This window comes from Microtus ochrogaster, chromosome 8, assembly GCF_000317375.1.
Source record: "Microtus ochrogaster isolate Prairie Vole_2 chromosome 8, MicOch1.0, whole genome shotgun sequence".
In the NCBI taxonomy this organism is placed as follows: Eukaryota; Metazoa; Chordata; class Mammalia; order Rodentia; family Cricetidae; genus Microtus; species Microtus ochrogaster.
Genome location: NC_022015.1, coordinates 64,973,862 through 64,994,248, shown reverse-complemented (window position 1 = coordinate 64,994,248; position 20,387 = coordinate 64,973,862). Strand labels below are relative to the sequence as shown.

The 20,387-nt window shown below is 38.8% G+C and overlaps 1 protein-coding gene across 4 annotated transcripts in view; it reads right to left on the bottom strand.

Moving 5' to 3' along the window:
* Nucleotides 1-20,387, bottom strand: part of Tnks2 (tankyrase 2) — a 59,149-nt gene that overhangs the window by 3,011 nt on the left and 35,751 nt on the right. For 3 of the 4 annotated variants that reach the window (XM_005352179.3, XM_026781200.1, XM_026781198.1), the window contains 11 exons: nucleotides 19,610-19,829; nucleotides 18,441-18,550; nucleotides 17,457-17,645; nucleotides 14,473-14,725; nucleotides 13,490-13,572; nucleotides 11,938-12,058; nucleotides 9,527-9,624; nucleotides 8,226-8,300; nucleotides 6,509-6,614; nucleotides 3,725-3,911; nucleotides 297-453 (listed from right to left, as the gene is read on the bottom strand). In XM_005352179.3, coding sequence (XP_005352236.1) covers nucleotides 297-453; nucleotides 3,725-3,911; nucleotides 6,509-6,614; nucleotides 8,226-8,300; nucleotides 9,527-9,624; nucleotides 11,938-12,058; nucleotides 13,490-13,572; nucleotides 14,473-14,725; nucleotides 17,457-17,645; nucleotides 18,441-18,550; nucleotides 19,610-19,829 — 1,599 coding nt within the window. The remainder of the gene's footprint in view (nucleotides 1-296; nucleotides 454-3,724; nucleotides 3,912-6,508; nucleotides 6,615-8,225; nucleotides 8,301-9,526; nucleotides 9,625-11,937; nucleotides 12,059-13,489; nucleotides 13,573-14,472; nucleotides 14,726-17,456; nucleotides 17,646-18,440; nucleotides 18,551-19,609; nucleotides 19,830-20,387) is intronic. The other variant, XM_026781199.1, reaches the window with a different exon arrangement.

The following is a 20,387-nucleotide window of genomic DNA, read 5'->3' as shown; positions in this document are numbered from 1 at the left end:
CTTAGGATGCTGCTCTAGACCAGCACTTCAATAGGGTTTTGTCACTGAAAGCAAGAAAGAATTAAACATCACTGCTAAATTTTATAGAAAAAAGGGGAAAAAGATCCAGTAATGACAGACAAACTTTGAACAGGTTAGATAGGTTTATCAACGTTTTTTTTTTCTGATTTTGAAAATCTATGCCAAATATTTTATTTGTAAATTTCCAAACCTGAAATTATCATCCCCGCACCCAAATCCAGTTAAGGCAACATGTAAGAGCCACACACTGCTGAAGACAAACAGAAATGAAGTACCTGCTCTCCTCTGTAAATCACATACTCGGCTAACGCCAGGCCGTTTACACTGGGCCGCCCAGTGACTGAGTGATGGCCGGGAGGAGAATGTGCCATTTTCATTGCACTGAACTGCAGAAAAGACTTTCCTAAGGTCACTCGGCAAAAGAGCAGCTGCCTAAAACATGAAAAGGAAAATTTCACCCTGAAAACAGATCGAACACACAAACCCAGAACAGTGAAATTTTATGTCAATAACTATTTCCAGACAACCAGTAAGTATTGTGTTCCAACAACAGCTTAGGGGAGCCAGAGAACACTGCACAGAAGATAAGTCAAACTCAAGCATTCAATTTACAGAATTTGAAATTCTGTAGCCCCTAAACAGTACAGATTTGTGACCCAAAACAAAAATGGTAACTCATACCCAGAAGGTACCTCCTGATATAAAACCTAAGCCTAAACGTAGGGGAAATAACGGCAGAAAAGCTGGGCCTAGTGAAGACTAGCACTCAGGAGGCCGAGGCGGAAGGTTTGAGGACAGCCTGGGGTAGAGTGAGACTTGTGTGGTCACATACAATGTGGGGGGGGGGAGAGCAGGAGAGAGACAAAGAAAGAGATAGCAAGAGAGTGGGGTGGGGAGAAAGAGAGGGAGGCAGACAGTCAGGAAACCAGTAAAGTGAGACTTTCTATGTGTGGGTATGATGTGGGGAGAGGAGTATTAATTCTTATTTTTTGTTTCTGTTTTTGTAGACAAGGTTTCTCTGTGTAGCCCTGGCTGTCCTGAAACTCCCTCTGTAGACCAAACTAGCCTTGAACTCACAGAGATCTGCCTGTCTCTGCCTCCCAGGCCAGGGATTAAACATGGTGCCTAGACAGAAGTATTGCTCTAGCAATGCTTCACCTAGGAACTTGGTGGAAAATCCAGTGCTATAGTCTCATCCCAGCCATGCAAGAGGTGGGGCCTAAAGGTCTGCATGCTTGTTTTGTTGTTTTTCAAGATTTTTATATTATGTGTATGGGTATTTATTTGTGTTGGGAATATTATTTTGAGGTGTGTGGCTTTTGTTTATGCAGCACTTGTTTAACTCTGTAAAGCTGTGTTACTGTGCCTGTCTAAAACACCTGATGGTCCTAATAAAGAGCTGAATGGCCAATAGTGAGGCAGGGCTAGCAGGCAGAAAGTATAAATAGAAGGAGAAATCAGAGTGGAGGAGGAGGACACCAGGGGCCAGTCACCCAGCTACACAGCAAGCCACGGAGAAAGAAGTAAAGAAAGGTACAGAGAAATAGAGAAAAATAAAAGCCCAGAGGCAAAAGGTAGTTGGGATAATTTAAGAGAAGCTGGCAAGAAATAAGTTAAGGCTGGGCATTCATAACTAGGAATAATCTTCTGTATGTGATTTATTTGGGAGCTGGGTGGTGGGTCCCTCAAAAAGCCAAAAAAGTAAAACATCACACACATATGGTATGTATGTATGTATGTATGTATGTATGTATGTATGTATGTATGTATGTATGTATGTATGTATATATTATGTATATGCCTGCTCAAGGAGGCCAGAAGGTGTCAGATCTCCTGGCATTGGGAATTACAGATGGTTGTGAACCACATGGGCAAAAAGAATTAAAACCTTGGTCTTCTGTAGGAGTAAGTTCTTTTTACTGTTGTGCCTCTTCTCTATACTCAGCAGTCTGCATTTTAACAAACTTTCAAGGTAATTCTGACATATCCTAAGGCTTGAAAAGTATTGCCCAGGCCTGAAAAATTGGGGCCCTAACTGTGGAATAAATCTTAGTAACTAATGTTATTTGATCTCTCAAATGGCAAAAGAAACTTTATGTGTCTACAAAAATTTTATAAATTAGGGTTAAGTTACCTAAATATAAAGAACTGAGAATAGGCAACTAACTAAGAGGGGAAGCAGAAAGTCATTTAATAACTACATTCTAAAGAGAATTAAAGCATTTTATGGATGTAATGTTAGAAAGAGGCTTAGGATACTATAATGAAAAAGAACTTCCTACAGGAATTATCATAAAATTAGTAACTAGACAACCAATAGCATTGTGTGTTTATGTGGGTGTATTTGATAGGCACTAAACCCAAAACCTCATGCCTATGCCTAGATCGATAACAAGATTTTTCTGGAATCTACAGGTCTGCAATATTCAAAGGCTTTAATAACAGTCTCTTTAGTGCTCAATGTTACTCAGCATTTGTGGATTCCCCCCCACCACTCTGCCTCTCTTTTGACACAGAGATTCACCTGCCTCTGACTCAAGAGTTTTGGGATTAATGGCAAAGCATGTTCCACCATGTCTGGCTATTTTTTCCTGCGTGAGCTAGGGTTAGCTCTGTTTGCCTAGGTAGCCTTGAACTCTTAACATCCCATTCTCATCTGTCAACACAGCTGGACAGTAGGTGTGCACTACCTTGCTGGCTCACCTCAGCATCACCCCCCTAAATTTATTTATTATACAGTGTTCAGCCTGCATGAATGCCTGCAGGCCAGAAGAGAACGCCAGATCTCATTACAGATGTCTGTGAGCTACCACGTGGTTGCTGGGGATTGAACTCAGGACCTCTGGAAGAGGAGCCCAGTGCTCTTAACCACTGAGCCACCTCTCCAGCCCCCAAAGTTTCCTATTCCATATCCTTTTTTGTTTTGTTTGGTTTTTTGGTTTTTCAAGACAGGGTTTCTAATTTGAGACAGGGTATCTAAGTGTAGCCTTGGCTATCCTGAAATTTGCTCTGTAGTTTAGGCTGGCCTCAAACTCAGAGATCCACCTGCCTCTGCCTCCCAAGTGCTGGGATTAAAGGTGTGTGCCACCACTGCCTGGCTCAAATAATTCACCATCACCATCATCACCACCACCACCATGTGCATTGCTGCTTTGCCTGCATGTATGTCTGTGTGATGGTGTCAGGTCCTCTGAAACTGGAGTTATAGTTGTGAGGTGCTGGGAATTGAACCCAGGTCCTCTGGAAGAACAGTCATTACTTTTAACCGCTGAACCATCTCCAGCCCAAATAAATGTAATTACATTTTTTGTTTGTTTTTAAGAGAGGGTTTCTCTGTGTAGCTTTGGAACCTGTCCTGGAACTCACTCTGTAGACCAAGTTGGCCTCGAATTCACAGAGATCAGCTTACCTCTGCCTCCCCCGCCCCTCCCCCATGCTGGGATTAAAAGTGTGCACCACCACCCAGCTCACCTCAGCATTCTTTATGAAGTACAAGCATTCAAATGAGAAATTGAATAAATGCTTAGACTCATGCTGGCCCATTCAGATCCTCCAGCAAATATTAGCTATTATTTTAACTTGTGAGGAGACAAAATTTTATCTGGATCCTTCACATTGTCAGATATGCTTTGCCCTTCAAGCTTCTCAAATATGTAATCAGTTTTCATCTAATTATTACCAAAAGAAGTAATAAAAAACTCACCTGTGGCAAATGTAACAAGATCTGTCTTTGTGAATTGGACATCCAGTGCCACCTCCAATTCCATATACATACTGATTGCTTTTGGAAGAGTTTTCAGCAAAATAAATTCCAGCTCCAAACATGCCACCTATGTATGCATGCCTTTCATCAAAGCCCTTGTGGATAATTGCGTTCACAAAAGGAGACCCTAAAATACAAATAGGTGGGAAATAACAACTTAGAAAGCAAAACTAAAGCTTTTGGTAAGATAACTTTTCTAAGAAACTACGATTAAACTCAGGGCTTTGGGCATGCCAGTCAAGCACCGAGTCACGTATCCAGCCCTGAACGTTAAATTCTTTGTTTTTGAGACAGTGTGTTTCTACACAGCCCTGGCTGTCCTGGAACTCACTATGCTGACCAGACTGGCCTCGAACTCAGATATTCACCTGCTTCTAACTCCTAGTGCTGAGTTAAAGGTGTCTGTCACTATACCCGGCCCCTGAATATTAATTCTTGAACATGAACCACTATTGAAAACACTATCAGCTGGCTTGCCATTTTTTTAATTTTTTGTTTTTGTTGAGACAGGGTTTTTTTGTGTAATAGCTCTGGCTGTCCTGGGACTCACTCTGTATACCAGGCTGGCCTCAAACTCACAGAAGTCCACCTGTCTCTGCCTTCTGAGTGCTGGGATTAAAGATGTCTGTCTGCCCTACCAACTGGTGCCATTTTTAAATTTTTAAAAAATACTTTATTTTCAATTATGTGTATGTCTGTGTGGATTGTGTACATAAGTGCAGGTGTCTGCAGAGGACAGAGGGTGCTGTAGTCTCTCAAGCAGGAGGTACAGCAGTATGTGCTCATTACTGCTAAGCCGTCTCTTCAGAACCTGGCTTGTTATTTTTAGAGAAGGATTCCTAGTAGGAACAGAAATTCTAATAGGGTTGTGGTTAAGATGCTAAAGGACAGATTCAATTAGAAAAAAAAAAACCCCAACAAAACCCCAACATATTACTAGAAATAACTGATGTAAAAGTTATCAAATTCCAGAGTCAAACATAAACAAATCTAGGACTGAGAGTGTCACAGTTCACTTCCTATAGCAAAGCTAAACAAATACAATTAGGTCTTGCAATTCCCAGCAACCACAAGGTGGCTCACAACCATCTATGACTGAGATCTGGTGCCCTCTTCTGGCCTGCAGGCATACATGCAGGCAGAATATACATAATAAATAAATCTTTAAAAACAAAACCAGTAGTCTATTTACTAAGAGAAAAGAAAATATACTGTATTTTATTTTACAGAAATATTGAAAATAGAGCTATATTTTGAATTACTCCAAAAAATAAAACAAACAAACTCACCATTTATTATGTTTAGTTTAAAACACACAAATACACACACACACAAACAAGAAACAAAAACATTCAACAGCAGACTTGGTGGAATATGCCTGTAACTTCAGCACTTGGGAGATAGAGACAGAAGTATCAGAAGTTTATGGTCATCCTCCACTAAACACAGTTTGAGGCTAGCTTTGGCTACAAGAGATGCTATCCAAAACAAGATAATCCATTCATTATAACACCAAGTTAATAAGTAATAAGTTAACACCAAGTTAATAAGTGTCATGAAATTATTGTCATGACCTTTTATGGCTTTAGAATGAGTACAGGAATCTGTCCAGTTATAACTATTCTAATAGGAGACTGTCAAGCTTAACACTTTTATCAATCTTTATAGTTTCTGAAGGGCCTGTGGGTAAGATACCCAAAGGCTTTGATAAACAATGTGAAAAACCTATATTTAGCTCTGCTATAAACCTGAAAAGACCAACACCTGCCAACTCAGGAAATAAAACCATCTTTTTAAGCATGACAAATCATGGTGCTTTCAGTCCCAGAAGCATTTCCAGTAACCTTTCTGGGTTCAAAGACAATTGCTTTTTTTTTTCTTTTTCTTTTTTTTAAGATTAGAAGGAAGTTAAATGTGGTTTTGACACATTAAACAGAATATGAGGGCCAAAGGCAGGTGGATTTTTGCCAATTTTAGGCTAGCCTGTGCGCTGGTGGTGAGAACTTTTCTCAAAACTAAACAACAATAGAATAGGATGTATTCAATCTACAAAGATGATTTTCATGTCTTTATCTAATTAACTAGCTATAAGTAAAATGCAACTTTTCAGAGTGACCTAAACATCAAACCTCTGTAAAGAAAACAAAAAAGAAAGGAATGGTCAGCACCTCTTTTTTTTTTTTTTTTTATTTTGTTTTTCAAGACAGGGTTTCCCTGTGCAACAGTTCCAGAGTGCTGGGATCAAAGGCGTGCACCACCATCAACAGGCTAGCACTCTGATTTCTGCTTTTTCCTATCAAGGGAATTCACTAAAAATTCTGTCTCTCTCTCATTCATTGTGTGTGCCTGCCTGCATGCCAGCACACACTTCAGAACTTACTTCTCTCCTTCCTCAGATGTTGGGGACTGAACTCAGGTCATTAGGCTTCTGTGATAAGGCTTTTACCTAATGAGCCATCTTGCTGGCTCGAAACGGGAAAATCTTAATTTATAAAAATGTTCACTATCACAATATAAACACAAATGTAAAAGTTATAGGAACAATATCTTAATTAAGAAGATGTCAGTTGCTGAGCAGTGGTGACACATGACTTTAATCTTAGTACTTGGGAGGTAGATCTCTGCGAGTTTGAGGCCTGTCTGGTCTCAAAGGAAAGAAAAGAGGGCAACACCGACAACCACGCAGTAAGGACACACAGTCACAGGAGGCAGGTGAGAACGTACCATGAAATAACATCCTCTCATTCGCATGGTTGTGGTTTTCTTCGGAAACTTCTTTTCTCCGGTGTGTATACCTTTCCCATAATTTCTTGTTACAAACCTTTTGAATCTTTAAAAACCAGGGAAATTAAATAATTCTTTTTATCTTACCAAAAAATACCACACAACTAGAAAAGAATCAATTCCCATAAGCTGTCCTCAGCAGTCACATGGATGTGCTTGTGCACACAGTGTGTATCTGTGAGTTTACATGCAGTAACAGCTTTTTCCAAAGGACAAAAAGACTACACATGACCATGAAGGGGCCAAGAATATTTGAAAATTGCACAAAATACTTCAATTTTAAAATTACTCAAAATAGCAAGTATTACTTAAATAAAAACCATCACTGAAATACCTCAGATATGCTAAACTCCGTAGAGAAGAAAAAGAGCAAAACACTCTGCGTTCCTGACTTGATCAGACTCAGAATACCACAAATATGATTTGAACTAGCGACCCACCACACTTTACCCCCCCCTTCTTCCTATTAATCCCTTTTCCTCCAGTTCCTACTGGAGTTATCTCTATGGTCAAATGGACAATTCCAGCACTAAGTGCTACAGGACCTGTGGTCCCTAAGAGCACACATCAGAGCTACAGTTTAGTATTGGCTCAAAAAAATAAATAAAAAATATAAGAAAGAAAAGAAAAAAATTCAAAATACTGGTAACAGATGTAATTAAGGACCATACATGGCACAAACTGACCTTATTTATATATAAATTAGAACGAAAATAAAGCCATTTTAGCATATGCACACACACAATTAAATATTGTACTGAAATACCTTTGAGGAGGAGGAAATGCAGCTTTTTCAAACTGAACATAGTAATTTAGAAATCAGCTTCTCTCCTGGTTTCACAGTTCACACACCTCCTTAGATAAGTGCTCCCCTTTGCCTGAATGATCTGACTGTAGCAGACACAATCAAGCCAACTAAGTAAGCCTTAGTGCTGACTAACCTAAAGGATGTATCCACTTCAAGGCATAGTGACACTCTTCAATAAGTTTGTTTTTTATTCGTTTTATCAAGACCGGATTTCTCTGTGTAATCCTGGCCGTTATGGAACTTGCTCTGTAGACCAGGCTGGCCTTGAACTCAGAGATCTGACTGTCTCCACCTCCTAGGTGCTAGCATTAGAAGGCATGCACCACCATGTTTAACCAAAAATAAATGACTATTTTTTTAAAGATTTATTTATTATGTATACAATGTTCTTTTTGCATGCCTGCTTCCATGCTAAAAGAGGGCATCAGATCTCCTTATAGATGGTTGAGAGCAGCCATGTGGTTGATGGGACTTGAACTCAGGACATCTAGAAGAACAGCCAGTGCTCTTAATCTCTGAGCCATCTTTCCAGTTCAAAAATAAATGAATCTTAGAAAAAAAAAAAAAAAAAGCTACGCATGGTGGCCCAGACATCTGATCTTAGCTCCAGCACTAGGGAGGTTAGTGCAGGAGACTCAAATTCTAGACTTGCCTAAGTAGATAGTGTAACCCTGTCTGAAAAGAAAAAATGAAGAGAGCTTTTGAGAATTTTAAGTTTTGGAGGACACAGTCTTCCCCTCAGTAGTCCTTGAAGTCACGTCAAAGAGCACTCTGCTGGACAGATCATTATATTCTTACCACAGTCACTTAAAGCTGGGGCTATGGAAAGTAGGGAAACATTACTGTTACCTTGAGGATATTGTATCTGTTGAAGATGCCACCTGCATGACCTCCATCTCTGTGCTCTCGAACAGTACTTTGCATCTGATGGAAAAGAATCGAAAACATAGACATTAGTTTTGCCATTCTGACTTGGGGAACATGGTTTTGATTCATTTGTTCCTATTTTTTGAGAATCCAAGATAAGTTTTAATATTTTTCTTGAAAAGACAAAAATTCTATAAACTCATGAGTATTATTTTTTTCTTCTTTCGAGACTGGGTTTTTCTCTGTGTAGCTCTGCATGTTGTAGAACTTAGGCCAGGCTGGCCTTGAACTCAGAAATCTGCCTGCTTCTGCCTCGAGGGCTGGGATTATCATGAGCATTATCTTCTAGAGCATCCTAAAAACATATTTATAGGTGAAAAGTTACATAATGAAAACTAAGAAGAGAATAAAAAATGTTAAACATAAAAGCAAAACAATGGTTTATCTGTGCTGATATTAGCCTAAATAAAACATAATATATATTTTCTTTAGAGTATGAGCTTTAGAAGTAAATCTCACTCAATTTTATATCTGTGCTTAATTTAAACAGATGAAGCACATGTACATCAGAGTGTAACGAGGACTCTCCAGAAGGATGTGATGGCACACACCTTTAATCCCAGCACTGGGGAGTCAGAGGTAGCCTGGTCTAGAGAGTGAACTCCAGAACAGCCAGGGCTACATATTGAGACCTTATTTCAAAAAAAGAAAAAGAAAAAAAAAAAAATCACAAAGGGGTGTGTATGTGTGTTAACACTATTTACACGCTGAGAACTGCCTGAGCTCCCTCACTTTGTAATTGCCTTTATAAAGGGAGTGAACACTAGCACTATTTTCAAATGAGAGTCCTCTCCAACAGAATTCTGGTTCCACACTAACTGAAGTAGTAATCCAAGTACCTAAAATTAAGGCTAATTAAGAAATTCATTGTAGGGGGCTGGAGAGATGACTCGGTGGTTAGGAGTACTAAGTGCTTTTCCAGAGGACCAAGGTTAAAGTCTCAGCATCCACATGGCAGTTGCTAACTGTAATTTCAATTCTACGGGAACCAACACCTTCACACAGACACTCATGCAGGCAAAACACCAATGGAAAATATAATAAATTAAGTTAAAAGGAGTGTGCATGTGGGGGATTTTTTAGGTGGTGAAAAGAGGGACAAACAAAACAACAATAAACAACAAAAATCAAACAAAAATCCCACATCCAAATAGATCTGGAAATGTCTAGGAAGCACAATTGAGTCAACAACATGACCATTTTCTTAAGCGTGATGAACATACCTCTTCCTCCACAGACTGAAATTCTTTATCATCAGGAGACAGATCTATGAGAATTGTTCCACTGCCAGAGTTGTTCAGAGTTAAATATGGATTAAGACCTATGAAATAAAATTTAGAAGTAAAAAACTGACAATAAAACACCACCAACCCAAAACAATCACATGATTTATCAAATACTACCAATTCCCCCAAATCTTAATTTCATAATAATTTAGACTTATAAAAATGCAGAAAGTGCAGACAGGCACACACTTCACCCAGCTTTCTCCAGGGCTATATAGAACTTTATGTAAACATATTACAGTTGTCAAAATTTACTAACACAGGCTTCATCTGGACTTCATAAATTCTTTCTACCAAGTCTCCATCATAACTCTTCCTCATAGTTACAGAATGTGAAAGGATTACTTTATTAAAATAAAAGACTGAACAGTTACTAAAGGAAGTAATTTTAAGAAGAAAGTATGTTTATAAACGCATATATCCTCTTTCTCTTACAGGATCAAAACCATGATAGCACATTATATTCAGACTACGAGAGAGAGAGGGCGCGAGAGAGTGTGTGTGTGTATACCGATCTATATGTGTGTAGGCGCACGTGTCTATGTATACAGAGTTCAGAAGCCAGCATCAGATTCCTCAGCTGAGTTAGAGGCAGTTGCCCAGCTTATTATTGCTATGTGGGTTCTGAGGTCTGAACTCTGGTTCTCATAATCAGGCAACAGGTACTCTTAACCACTAAGCCTCCGGGCGATGGTGGCGCACGCCTTTAATCCCAGCACTTGGGAGGCAGAGGCAGGCGGATCTCTGTGAATTCGAGACCAACCTGGTCTACAGCGCTAGTTCCAGGACAGGCTCCAAAGCCACAGAGAAACCCTGTCTCGAAAATACCAAAAATTAGCCACTAAGCCATTTCTGTAACTCTACCTCTGCACACTAACTTTTAAAGACTCATTTGTATGTTTGTTTGCATGTATGTATGTATGTATGTGCAATGCCTTCAGAGGCCAGAAGAGGACACCTGGGAGCTGGATCTATTCCAGCTACTCTCTATGAGCTCAAGTAGCCATGTAAACCTGGGTCTTCTGCAGAATCAGGACACCATCTCTGCTAGGCCATCTCTTCAGTCCCTCAAGTAACTATTCTTTAACCTAACAGGTTATAGCAGTTTCAGGGACTATTTAGGAAAATTCCCTTTCCCTTACTGCTAATGAACTTTATAAACTCTTCAAATTACTTCTTTAATAACTGTTCAGTCTTTTATTTTAATAAAGTAATCCCTTCACTTTCTGTAACTATGAGGAAGAGTTATGATGGAGACTTGAACAGCACCAGGCAATTAAAAGCCATCCTATAAAAAGTCCATAAAGTTTGCTACCTGATTACTGATAACAAATTCTTTAAGAGTTTCAAACAAAATCCTTCTAATTTATTTGTCACATCTGTAATATAGTTTTTATCTTTTAGTATCTACAAAATCACCAAGCTCTGCTGTCCCCCCACTCTCCTTACTTTCCTATTTTACTCCCATTTCAGTTTAATGGAAAGTAAAAAATGTGGGTTTGACCCTTAAAATAATTCACTTTTTTTGTTGTTGCTGTTATTGTTTTTCAAGACAGGGTTTCTCTAAAGCTTTAGAGCCTGTCCTGGCACTAGCTCTTGTAGACCAGGCTGGCCTCGAACTCACAGAGATCTGCCTGCCTCTGCCTCCCGAGTCCTGGGATTAAAGGCGTGCGCCATCACTGCCCAGCTAATTCACACTTTTTTATTTAGCTCTGGTACACACAGGTGCTAACATCTGTTGAGTGAATGTAATTTGCATTTTCCTTCAGTTAACACGTTATGAAAATTCTTCTTTTTTTAAAAAGACTTTTATTTTATGTGCATTGGTGTTTGCCTGCATGCATAGCTACCTGTGTGAGGTATCAGATCCCCTGAAACCGGAGTTATAGACAGTTGTGACCTGTCATATGGGTGCTGGGAATTGAACTTGGGTCCTCTGGAAGAGCAGCCAGAGCTCTTAACTGCTGAGCCATCTCTCTAGCCTCTAAATCATTACATATCTTACCATATGCCTAATATAATTGTTATCTAGTATGTTAATATAAGAAAGACACTCATGCTCCAGATCTTTTAAAATTTTAACACCTTAGAGCTAGTGTAACTTCATTAATTATATCTTCCCATTTTCCAGGAGCTATCATAATCTTAAAATTTCTGCATGAGCCAAGGGATTTTCCTTTGGGTCATATATTTAATAGTAGCATCAGGAAGTTTTAACTATCACTAGAGGCCTTATCTTTGTTCAAAAACCCTACTAAAAAGAGCCTGTTATATGACTTCTGAAGTGTTACACTGAGGCTACCTTTATAGAACACTTAAACTGTCAACCAGTTATCAAAATGAAATACCTTGTTGTCCAGAGATTAGTCTTTCAACCCCTTTAATCAGCTTGTGTCGATGTCCATAAGCATTGATTCCAATCTCTTTCAGCTCCTTGTGCCCCATCTCAACTAGCACGTCCAAGGTGATCTTATAAAAGAGAATATAATTATTCAGAATGTTTATTTGGTAGACACTTATAGATTTATATTCTTATAATATTCATTTTTATTAAGATATATTTTATGTATATGAATGTATTGTCTGTATGTTCATGCATGCACTGCTCTTGGGAGCTACAAAAGGCTATAACAACCTCCCCATTCCTTACAACTAGAGTTACAGACAACTGTTAGGAATCAAACCGTGGCCACCTCTATAGCTCCATTTCTTATTATTCTGAATATTTTGAATAGCTTTGATAGGAAAACAAATCATCTGTTAAACTCAAAAAGTTGGAGCAAAATATGTTCAGTCATAAATGTCCTTTCAAATTCCATCCTTCCACCGTACTTTCACACCACTGCTCTCCGTCTAAGCCTTTACACAGTGCCTGGCACGGCTCCTCCAGGATGTGGACTGTGCTAAGTAGTACCTCTGCATCACTGTTGAAACTCCTACCAAAAATAAATCATTCCTGCTTCATGAAACTGAAGCCATTAATTCTGTTTCATTTCTACAACTTCTATAAAGCCACCCCTAATAAGTCAAGTTAACAGTAATCTCTTTCTTCTTTAAATTTACTAAAATCTTTGTCAGACTGTAAATTTTCATGTTTCTGCTCTACCTCCCTAACTAGATTGCAGTTCACTGTAGGTTCAAGTCTATAGTAATTATAATTTCTGAACAATCACAAAAGCAATGACAACGAATAAGTACACGGAGGGCTAGAGAGACAGCTCACTAGTTAAGAAACAGCTGGTGGCTCTTTCAGAGGACTGGGATTTGGTTCCTAGTAACCACGAGGTGGCTTTCAATCATCCAAACTCCAGTTCAAGGGGATCTGACATCCTTTTCTGACCCCATAGGCAGCAGACATGCATGTGGTGCACATACAAGCAGGCAAAACGTTCAAACACATTAAATAAATCTTAAAAAGGATAGGTGTGTGCAAACTGGCTACTCAGAAAGCTTAAATATAGAACTGGCACATTCACATTCCTGTCCACTGTAGAGAGCACTGTCGGGCTTAGAGTGGGTAGTGACTGGATTACAGAACTGAAGAAACGGCTCAAAGATAACTTAATTCAGGACTGAATCAGGCAACCATGTTATCAAAGAGGATGTTCCATTACTACATCTGTCAATTTTCAGACATACTGAACTAAGTGAGACCCCAAAGTCAAGCCAAATCAGAAAGTGACTGATTTCCTGTGTGTTAACACTCTCAGAGCTGCAGCAGATAGATCACTAGTACACAGTACACTCAGCATGTAGGAGGCCCAGGGTTCAGTACCTAGCCCTAAACACAGCAGACACGCTATTAAAACATTTCCGAATAGCTTATATGGTTTAAGTAATTTCAAGCATTTTCCAGATTTTGAGTTTCTATGAAGCACTAAATCAAACAATACAACTCACCTGTTCTCGCTCAAATATATCCATTAAGTGCTCAAGCCCAAGATTCCTTATGAACTGAGTTATACTGAAATCTACTCCTGGATCTGGGAGGAAAAAGTCCAGAACAAAATTCCACATAAGAATAATGTATAACAACACTGTAAACATAAAAGCTCTGTTGCGTTACTATATATGTGAAGAATGTATCAAAGAAGCAAAAATACTAATAGCCACTTATGCTATACTAAAAACTAACAAGAATCCTGTAAACCTGTTTTTTTTGTTTTTTGTTTTGAGAAAACACTACACAGCCTTAGCTAGCCTGGAAAGTCCTCTGTAGACCAGGCTGGCCTCAAACTCAGAAATCGGCACGTCTGGGTGTGTGTCATCATGCTCGGCTTAAGAAGTTAAGCAGTGGTTTTCTCAAGTTTAAATATTTCTCATCTTATTTTCATTTAAAAATTTCCTTTTAGCCTTATCTTTAAAAAGAAAAAAAAATCGGCCTTCAGGTTCCTTTATGACAAAACTAATGAAAAAGTTTTAAATGTTGTATTGAGTAAGATGAGATGAATCTGACTGGTAAAAATTGACATCTAAAGAATGGGAAGGGCTGGGAGACGGCTTAGTGGGTAAAAGGGACGTGCTTTGCAAACCTGGCAACCCAAGTTCAATCCCTGGAACCCACTCAAAGGGGGAAGGAAAGATCCCACTTTTCAAAGCTGCCCTCTGACCCCCAAACACCATGGCACGTTTGCACACATGCATGCACACACATATAATAGGTCGCAGTACCACGTTCACCAACTTTCAACTTGAACTGAGTTTCTATAGGAATTCTATTTACATCATTAATAGAAGAAAATAAAGTGTGACTATGCTCAGGCTATGTTATTTACTTCATATAAAGAGTTGTATTTAAGATTGAAAGGACAATTTCCTACCATTCTAAATGGCAAACATGGAGCTACTATATGAGCTATAGTTATTTTTACAGAATTTCTCACCTTCTTTTCTTTCCAAACTGGCAGCACCTTCTGTTGTACTTGAACCAACTACTGAGGACAGTTCAGAAAAACTCCCAGATAAGTTGTCAAGACTGCTAGCTGCAGAAAGGCTTGAAGGGCTGGATGGACCTGAAGACAGAGCATCTGTGGTAGCTCCGGGGCTCCTCACACCATTGAGCACTTGAGGTTTATAGCATGAAGGCAGAGCAGAGGGGGGCATGGCTGCTGTCAAGAGAGCGCTGACATCGTCTGCCTGGGACACATTACAAGGAGATGAAGTCTGTTACAAACAAGGTTTACAATTCTTCTGTGCCTAATAAGACGCAGTAAAAACAGGACTACCTAGCATATTCACACTGGGTCTGTTGTGAAACAAACAGGCTGATACCCAGCTAGCTAAATTGTCACTAAATAGAAAATGTAATTCAGAGCACCCTTTCCAGTCAAAGTGAACTGCTAAACGATGCAAAGTACAATGAACAACATGCGAATTTTGACATCACGGCCAAAAGGCAATGAAATTAATTACAGAACTACTAACTGAAAAAGAGCTTTAACCCTAATACAGTAACTCTTACATTAGCAATTCAACCTATACAAAACTTTAGAAAACAGAACCATTTGTAGGTTTTAGAAAACAGTGATTTATTACTCAAAACTGAGAAAACCCTGTGTTTTTTTTTTTTTTTTTGTAAAAGATAATTTTAATCAAACTGCTAGGAAAGAACAGTCTCTAAATTCAGTGCTAGACCTGAGTCACTAATGACGTACAATTATTTTCCATGCTGAAATAATAAACTAAAGAACAGGCTGGAGAGATGGCCCAGAGGGAAGGTAACTGCCAGTAAGCCTCATGACTTGAGTTTGACCCCTGGTTCCCACATGATATAATGAGAGAATGCACTCCCACAAGTTATTCTTTGACTTCTACAGGTATACTGAAGCATATTCAAGCCTCCTCTCCCCAATAAACAATTAAAAAATAATATATAAAAAGATACTAAGTCATAATCAACAGGGATGCTTTCTTGGTTAGTCATTTATAATGTCCACACCCTTACCTTTCTCTTCCTCTTCAATTTGTGCATCTCTTGACCTTACAGTTTGTATATAGTATTTATCTATAAAAAAGACCATTTATTGGGTACATTTTTGTACCTGAATCTAAAGGCTTTAGATATTATTATAATGCTTAATTTCATTAACCAGATATATTTTATCTCTTATTGATGATGCTTCTAAACGTTACAGACTAGGCCACTAGCAAGACTGCAACTGTAAGTAGTAGGGCTGGAGCAGCAGGTCAGACCTAAAGCTCTAAAGCTCATGCGTGCTTTCACTCTCCTAAAAACCATCTTTACAATTTGATTTTGTGGATATGTGTATAATCTGTATGTGTGTATAAGTGTATAAATCTGTGGAGGTTAGGAGTCTTAGGTGACGGTCCTCACTTTTGACCATGATTGAAATGGTCTCATCACTACTGTGAAGCTGGGTAGTCGACCCTTGGGTTTCTAGGGAACTCTATCTTTCACATATGCTCATATTATGTATCCAGATCTTCTGTGGGTTCTGGGAATTCAAACTCAGGTTCTCACACATGTGCAACAAGTAGTTTACTCGGCTGGCCATCTCCCTAGGCTCTAGGCATTCTCTAGAGCATTTTATTTTTCTTGCCACTAATTATATCTGGTGAATCAATGTTTGGGAGGAATAAACTCTAAATGCTTCCTTCTTAATCAGTTTGGAACCAAAGAGACATTTCCAAGAAATCCTTGTGCAAATAAGGTTTGGTAATTAGCCTGCTGGGGAACATCTCTTTAAATGCAGCCAAACTAAATCAGTTAGTTGGCCAACTGGTTGGAATAGTCTCTCCATAGAAGACATTATATTTCTCATTTCAAAATGTTTCTTACAAGGCATGGTGGCACATGCCTGTAATCCCAGCATACTGAGGGGTAGGTAAGAGATGGGTGAAAGGGCTGGAGATGGCTCAGCAGTTAAGAACCCTTACTTTTCTTCCAGAGGACTCAGATTCAGTTTCCAGGCACCCACATCAAGTGGTTTACAACCTGTGACTCCAGTTCCAGAGAATCTGACATTCTCTGGCCTCTTCTGGCATCAGCATACAAGTGGTGCAAATAAACACATATAGATGCACACATATGTATAAAAATAAATCTTAAAAAAACAAACAAATAAAAATCCCCAACAACTAACTCTAGGTCAGCCTGATAAACAGCAAGTTCCAGGTTAGCCAGGACTATATCCAGGTAGGACAAAACTTTCCTTCCTTTGCTTTGCTCTGGTGGCAAAGGCAAGGAATAGTAACTGGCAGAGATTTGGGAGTTACAAAGGAGGCTCCTACATGAGTGGCCATGAAAAGAGAAGGAAAGAAAAATCCTCACTTTATTTTATAAACCTTAAAATATATTTTTAAGCATTAATTTATTTTGTGTGCATGTATGTGTGTGGATGCATGTGTGCCAAGATACACATGTGGAGGTCAAAAGACAACTTGTGGGAGGCAGCTCTCTCTTCTACCAGGTGGGTCCTGGGATTAAACTCAGGCTGTTAGCTCTGACAGCAAGCGCCTGTACCAGCTGAGCCATCTAGCTGGCTCTCACATAGATAGCTCTTGTAGGGTCAACAGTAACAATAGGAAGAAGCAGCAAGGAAGGACACAGAATTTCTGCTAATAGCAGGCTTTGCAACTACACCTTGAGGTGTACTAACTGGGTAAGTTGGTACAATATTCAATTTATAGTATTATGCACTGCAACAAAATTATAGAGGACCGGGGCCTGTTTTATTTCCCAACTGCTGTTCTTTTTCCCATATCCAAAGTATACAATAACTGACTAATAATTTATCTACTTATCACAACACCAAAGGACTCCTAAATTTAAATTTGGGCTAAAACCATGCAGGCATTTTATGCATGTCACTTGAACTTTCTGAGTTTCAAAGAGCCCATCACTTACTGAAACTAAATCTAAAGGTGTTTGTCCTTCTTGATTTTTAAGAGTAGGATCAGCTCCATGGGCCAACAATAAAGCACAAAGCTGTGTCCGTCCCTTTTGGGCTGCTTCATGTAACGGTGTGAAAGCCCATTTGTCCGTGGCATTGACACACGCATTGTACTTTATCAGTAAAGCTGCTACGTCTACATGCTGTAAAAGAAAATATTCCTGTTACAGTTGGAAATGTTTTATGGCACTTTACTTAAGAAACTGGTTCTTAGCTGGGCATGGAAGTCCACACCTTTGATCCCAGCACTCAGGAGGCAGAAGTAGGCAGAGAGCTCTGTGAGTTTGAGGCCAGCCTGGTCTACACAGTGAGTTCCAGGACAACCAGGGCTATGTAGAGAGGATCTGTCTCAAAACAAAACAAATCCTGGCTCTGTATCTACCTACCTTCTTATTTTCAAACTTATTTGGAAATAAAAAGTAAAGCTACTTCTTCTCAGCATTGTGACTTATGGGTAGTTGCTTAAGAATTACAGTTCAAAATCTAATATAGGAAAATAAAGTAATACAACTTCAGTAATTTCTAACTAATTCTTGTGAATATAAATGTACAAACTAGTAGCCTTCCCCAGTTAGTCAAACTAGACTACTGACAATGGTCAGTGTTAACCAGAACCTTCAGGATTGCAGGAAGTCTGTAAAAATGTATCTGAATCTCTAAAGATTCCTATGAAACCTATGGATTTTCTGAACACACACACACAAATCAGTATTTCATCAAGAATAAGGAGACAGGTGCCAAGGACACTACAACAAATGACAAATAAATTGCCATGTCACACAGCCTCCTTCTAACAGATTAAGAACTAAAACTTCTATGTAATTTAACCTGTTTAGTTCTTTGTGAAACAAGTCACACCAAATTCCATTTAAACTGAGATACTGACATCCTCTTTGAAAAATCACACAGATTTTTAAAGGTAACACAGAAGAACATACCCCATACGATGCTGCATTATGCAAAGGAATGAGTCCTCCTTTGTCTTGGGCATTCACATCAGCTCCATGTTGCAACAAATACTCTGCAACTTCCAAATTATTGTAGCCAGCTAATTCAGGAAAGAAGTAGCATTACTTTCACTTTAAAATGTAGAAAAATCATGTATTACTCATATAGCTAACATATTTTTAAATAGGTATTACCAAATTTTATGTAAAAATTAAATTATTAGTATTTTATCTTGTGGAAAAAAACCCCCATTGGCCTAAAACGTTAGAAGCTTTTGGTATTATTTGTTAGTCATTGGTTTTGGAGATCTATCAAATTATAGAAAGACTTTCCTCTATTTAAAAGATCTCTACATCCAAATCAGGAGGATCTACATGACACAGGACAACAGGGTATCCAAGAGGAGCCCCAGTGAGAGCGCTTTATTGGTGGTGTACCAGAAACCAGAGGCCTTGAACCACATGGTGGAAGGGAAGTCTTTGAAGACATTCATTTTTGCAGCTAATACTTAAGTTATCATTAGAAAATGAAAACATCAGTTTTCTATGAAGAAGTCTGATTTATGTAGGCAAATTTTATAACCCTCCTCCAAAGTTCAGAGTGATTGGCAGAGCCTATTTCAGCTTTTCATTCTCCCTCCCCCCTTTTCTCTAGTCAGGCTGTCCTGGAACTCACTATATACACCAGGCTCACTTCAAACTCACACAGATCTGCCTGCCTCTGCTGGGATTAAAAATGAGCACCACTACAGCCAGCAATTGTTCTTACTGACTGTAATCAGTGCCAAAGGAAGTGAAATTCAGCTAACAGCTTCATGTATAAATACAATGCTCTGTACAAACACATATACTAGGATAGAACGAAAGCTTTGGTAGATAATTTGACTTGTATCTTTCAAGTTTACTTAGAGTAAATATTTTACTTAAGAGTAAAAATAAATCTTAGGGCTAGTAAGATGGCCCACCCAGCAAGTAAATGCACCCACTGCCAAGCCCGACACTTTTTTGATGCCTGAGTTTGATGCCTGGAACCCACATGATAGAAAGATCAGACTCTTAGCAAGCTGTTATCTGATCTCAAACCCCATACCATTCACCACCAAAACCAAATAAACAAAATCTTAGCTGTCACCCATCTAAATCTATTTTCACTTACTTACCTGCCAAGTGTAAAGGTGTAGAATGCCGACCTTGGGTATCACGGCAGTTTACATTATCAGGTGAAGACAATTTCTTCACTCTGGCTAAACAACCCTTCTTGGCAGCATCCAGCAAAGCTGCATCACCTCTAAGTAGATCTTGGATATCTGTGTCTCCATCTTTAACAAGATCCAGAGGAGTATTACCATCTCGGTTTTTCTTTGTAGGGTCCGCACCATGCTAGGCATGAGGAAAAAAAGGGGGAGGGGGCAAATTAGTGTCTATTTTGTCACTGAGAAAATTGTCAGAGCAAAGAAAATCATTTCATACTAAATCTAACTTGATTGTTATTAATGCTTAAATATTATAGGCAACTATAACACATTAGTAAGCATGTATCTAAGAACAGAAAAACCATAGTAAAAGTTTTCAGCTATATAATTTAAAAATTATTATTATTTTAGACAGTCTTATGCAGCATAGACTGGTCTTCTGAAATTTATTCTGTAGTTGAAGCTGACTTTGACCCACTGATCTTCCTGTCTCTACCTCCTATATACTAAGAATACAGGCATGTACCATTGAGCCTGTCTATGTGGTGCTGGGAATAAATCCCAGGGCCTTGTGCAGACTAGACAAGTACTCTACCAACTGAGATACATCTGTAGTCCTTACATTATAATTTAAGAGAAATAAAGTAAAAATAAGCCACGTAAAAATGGAAAATTCACAGAGAGTCTGGATTATATACATTGTGTTTTCTTTAAAATTTTTGACTGTAAAGGAGCTAAGTACAGA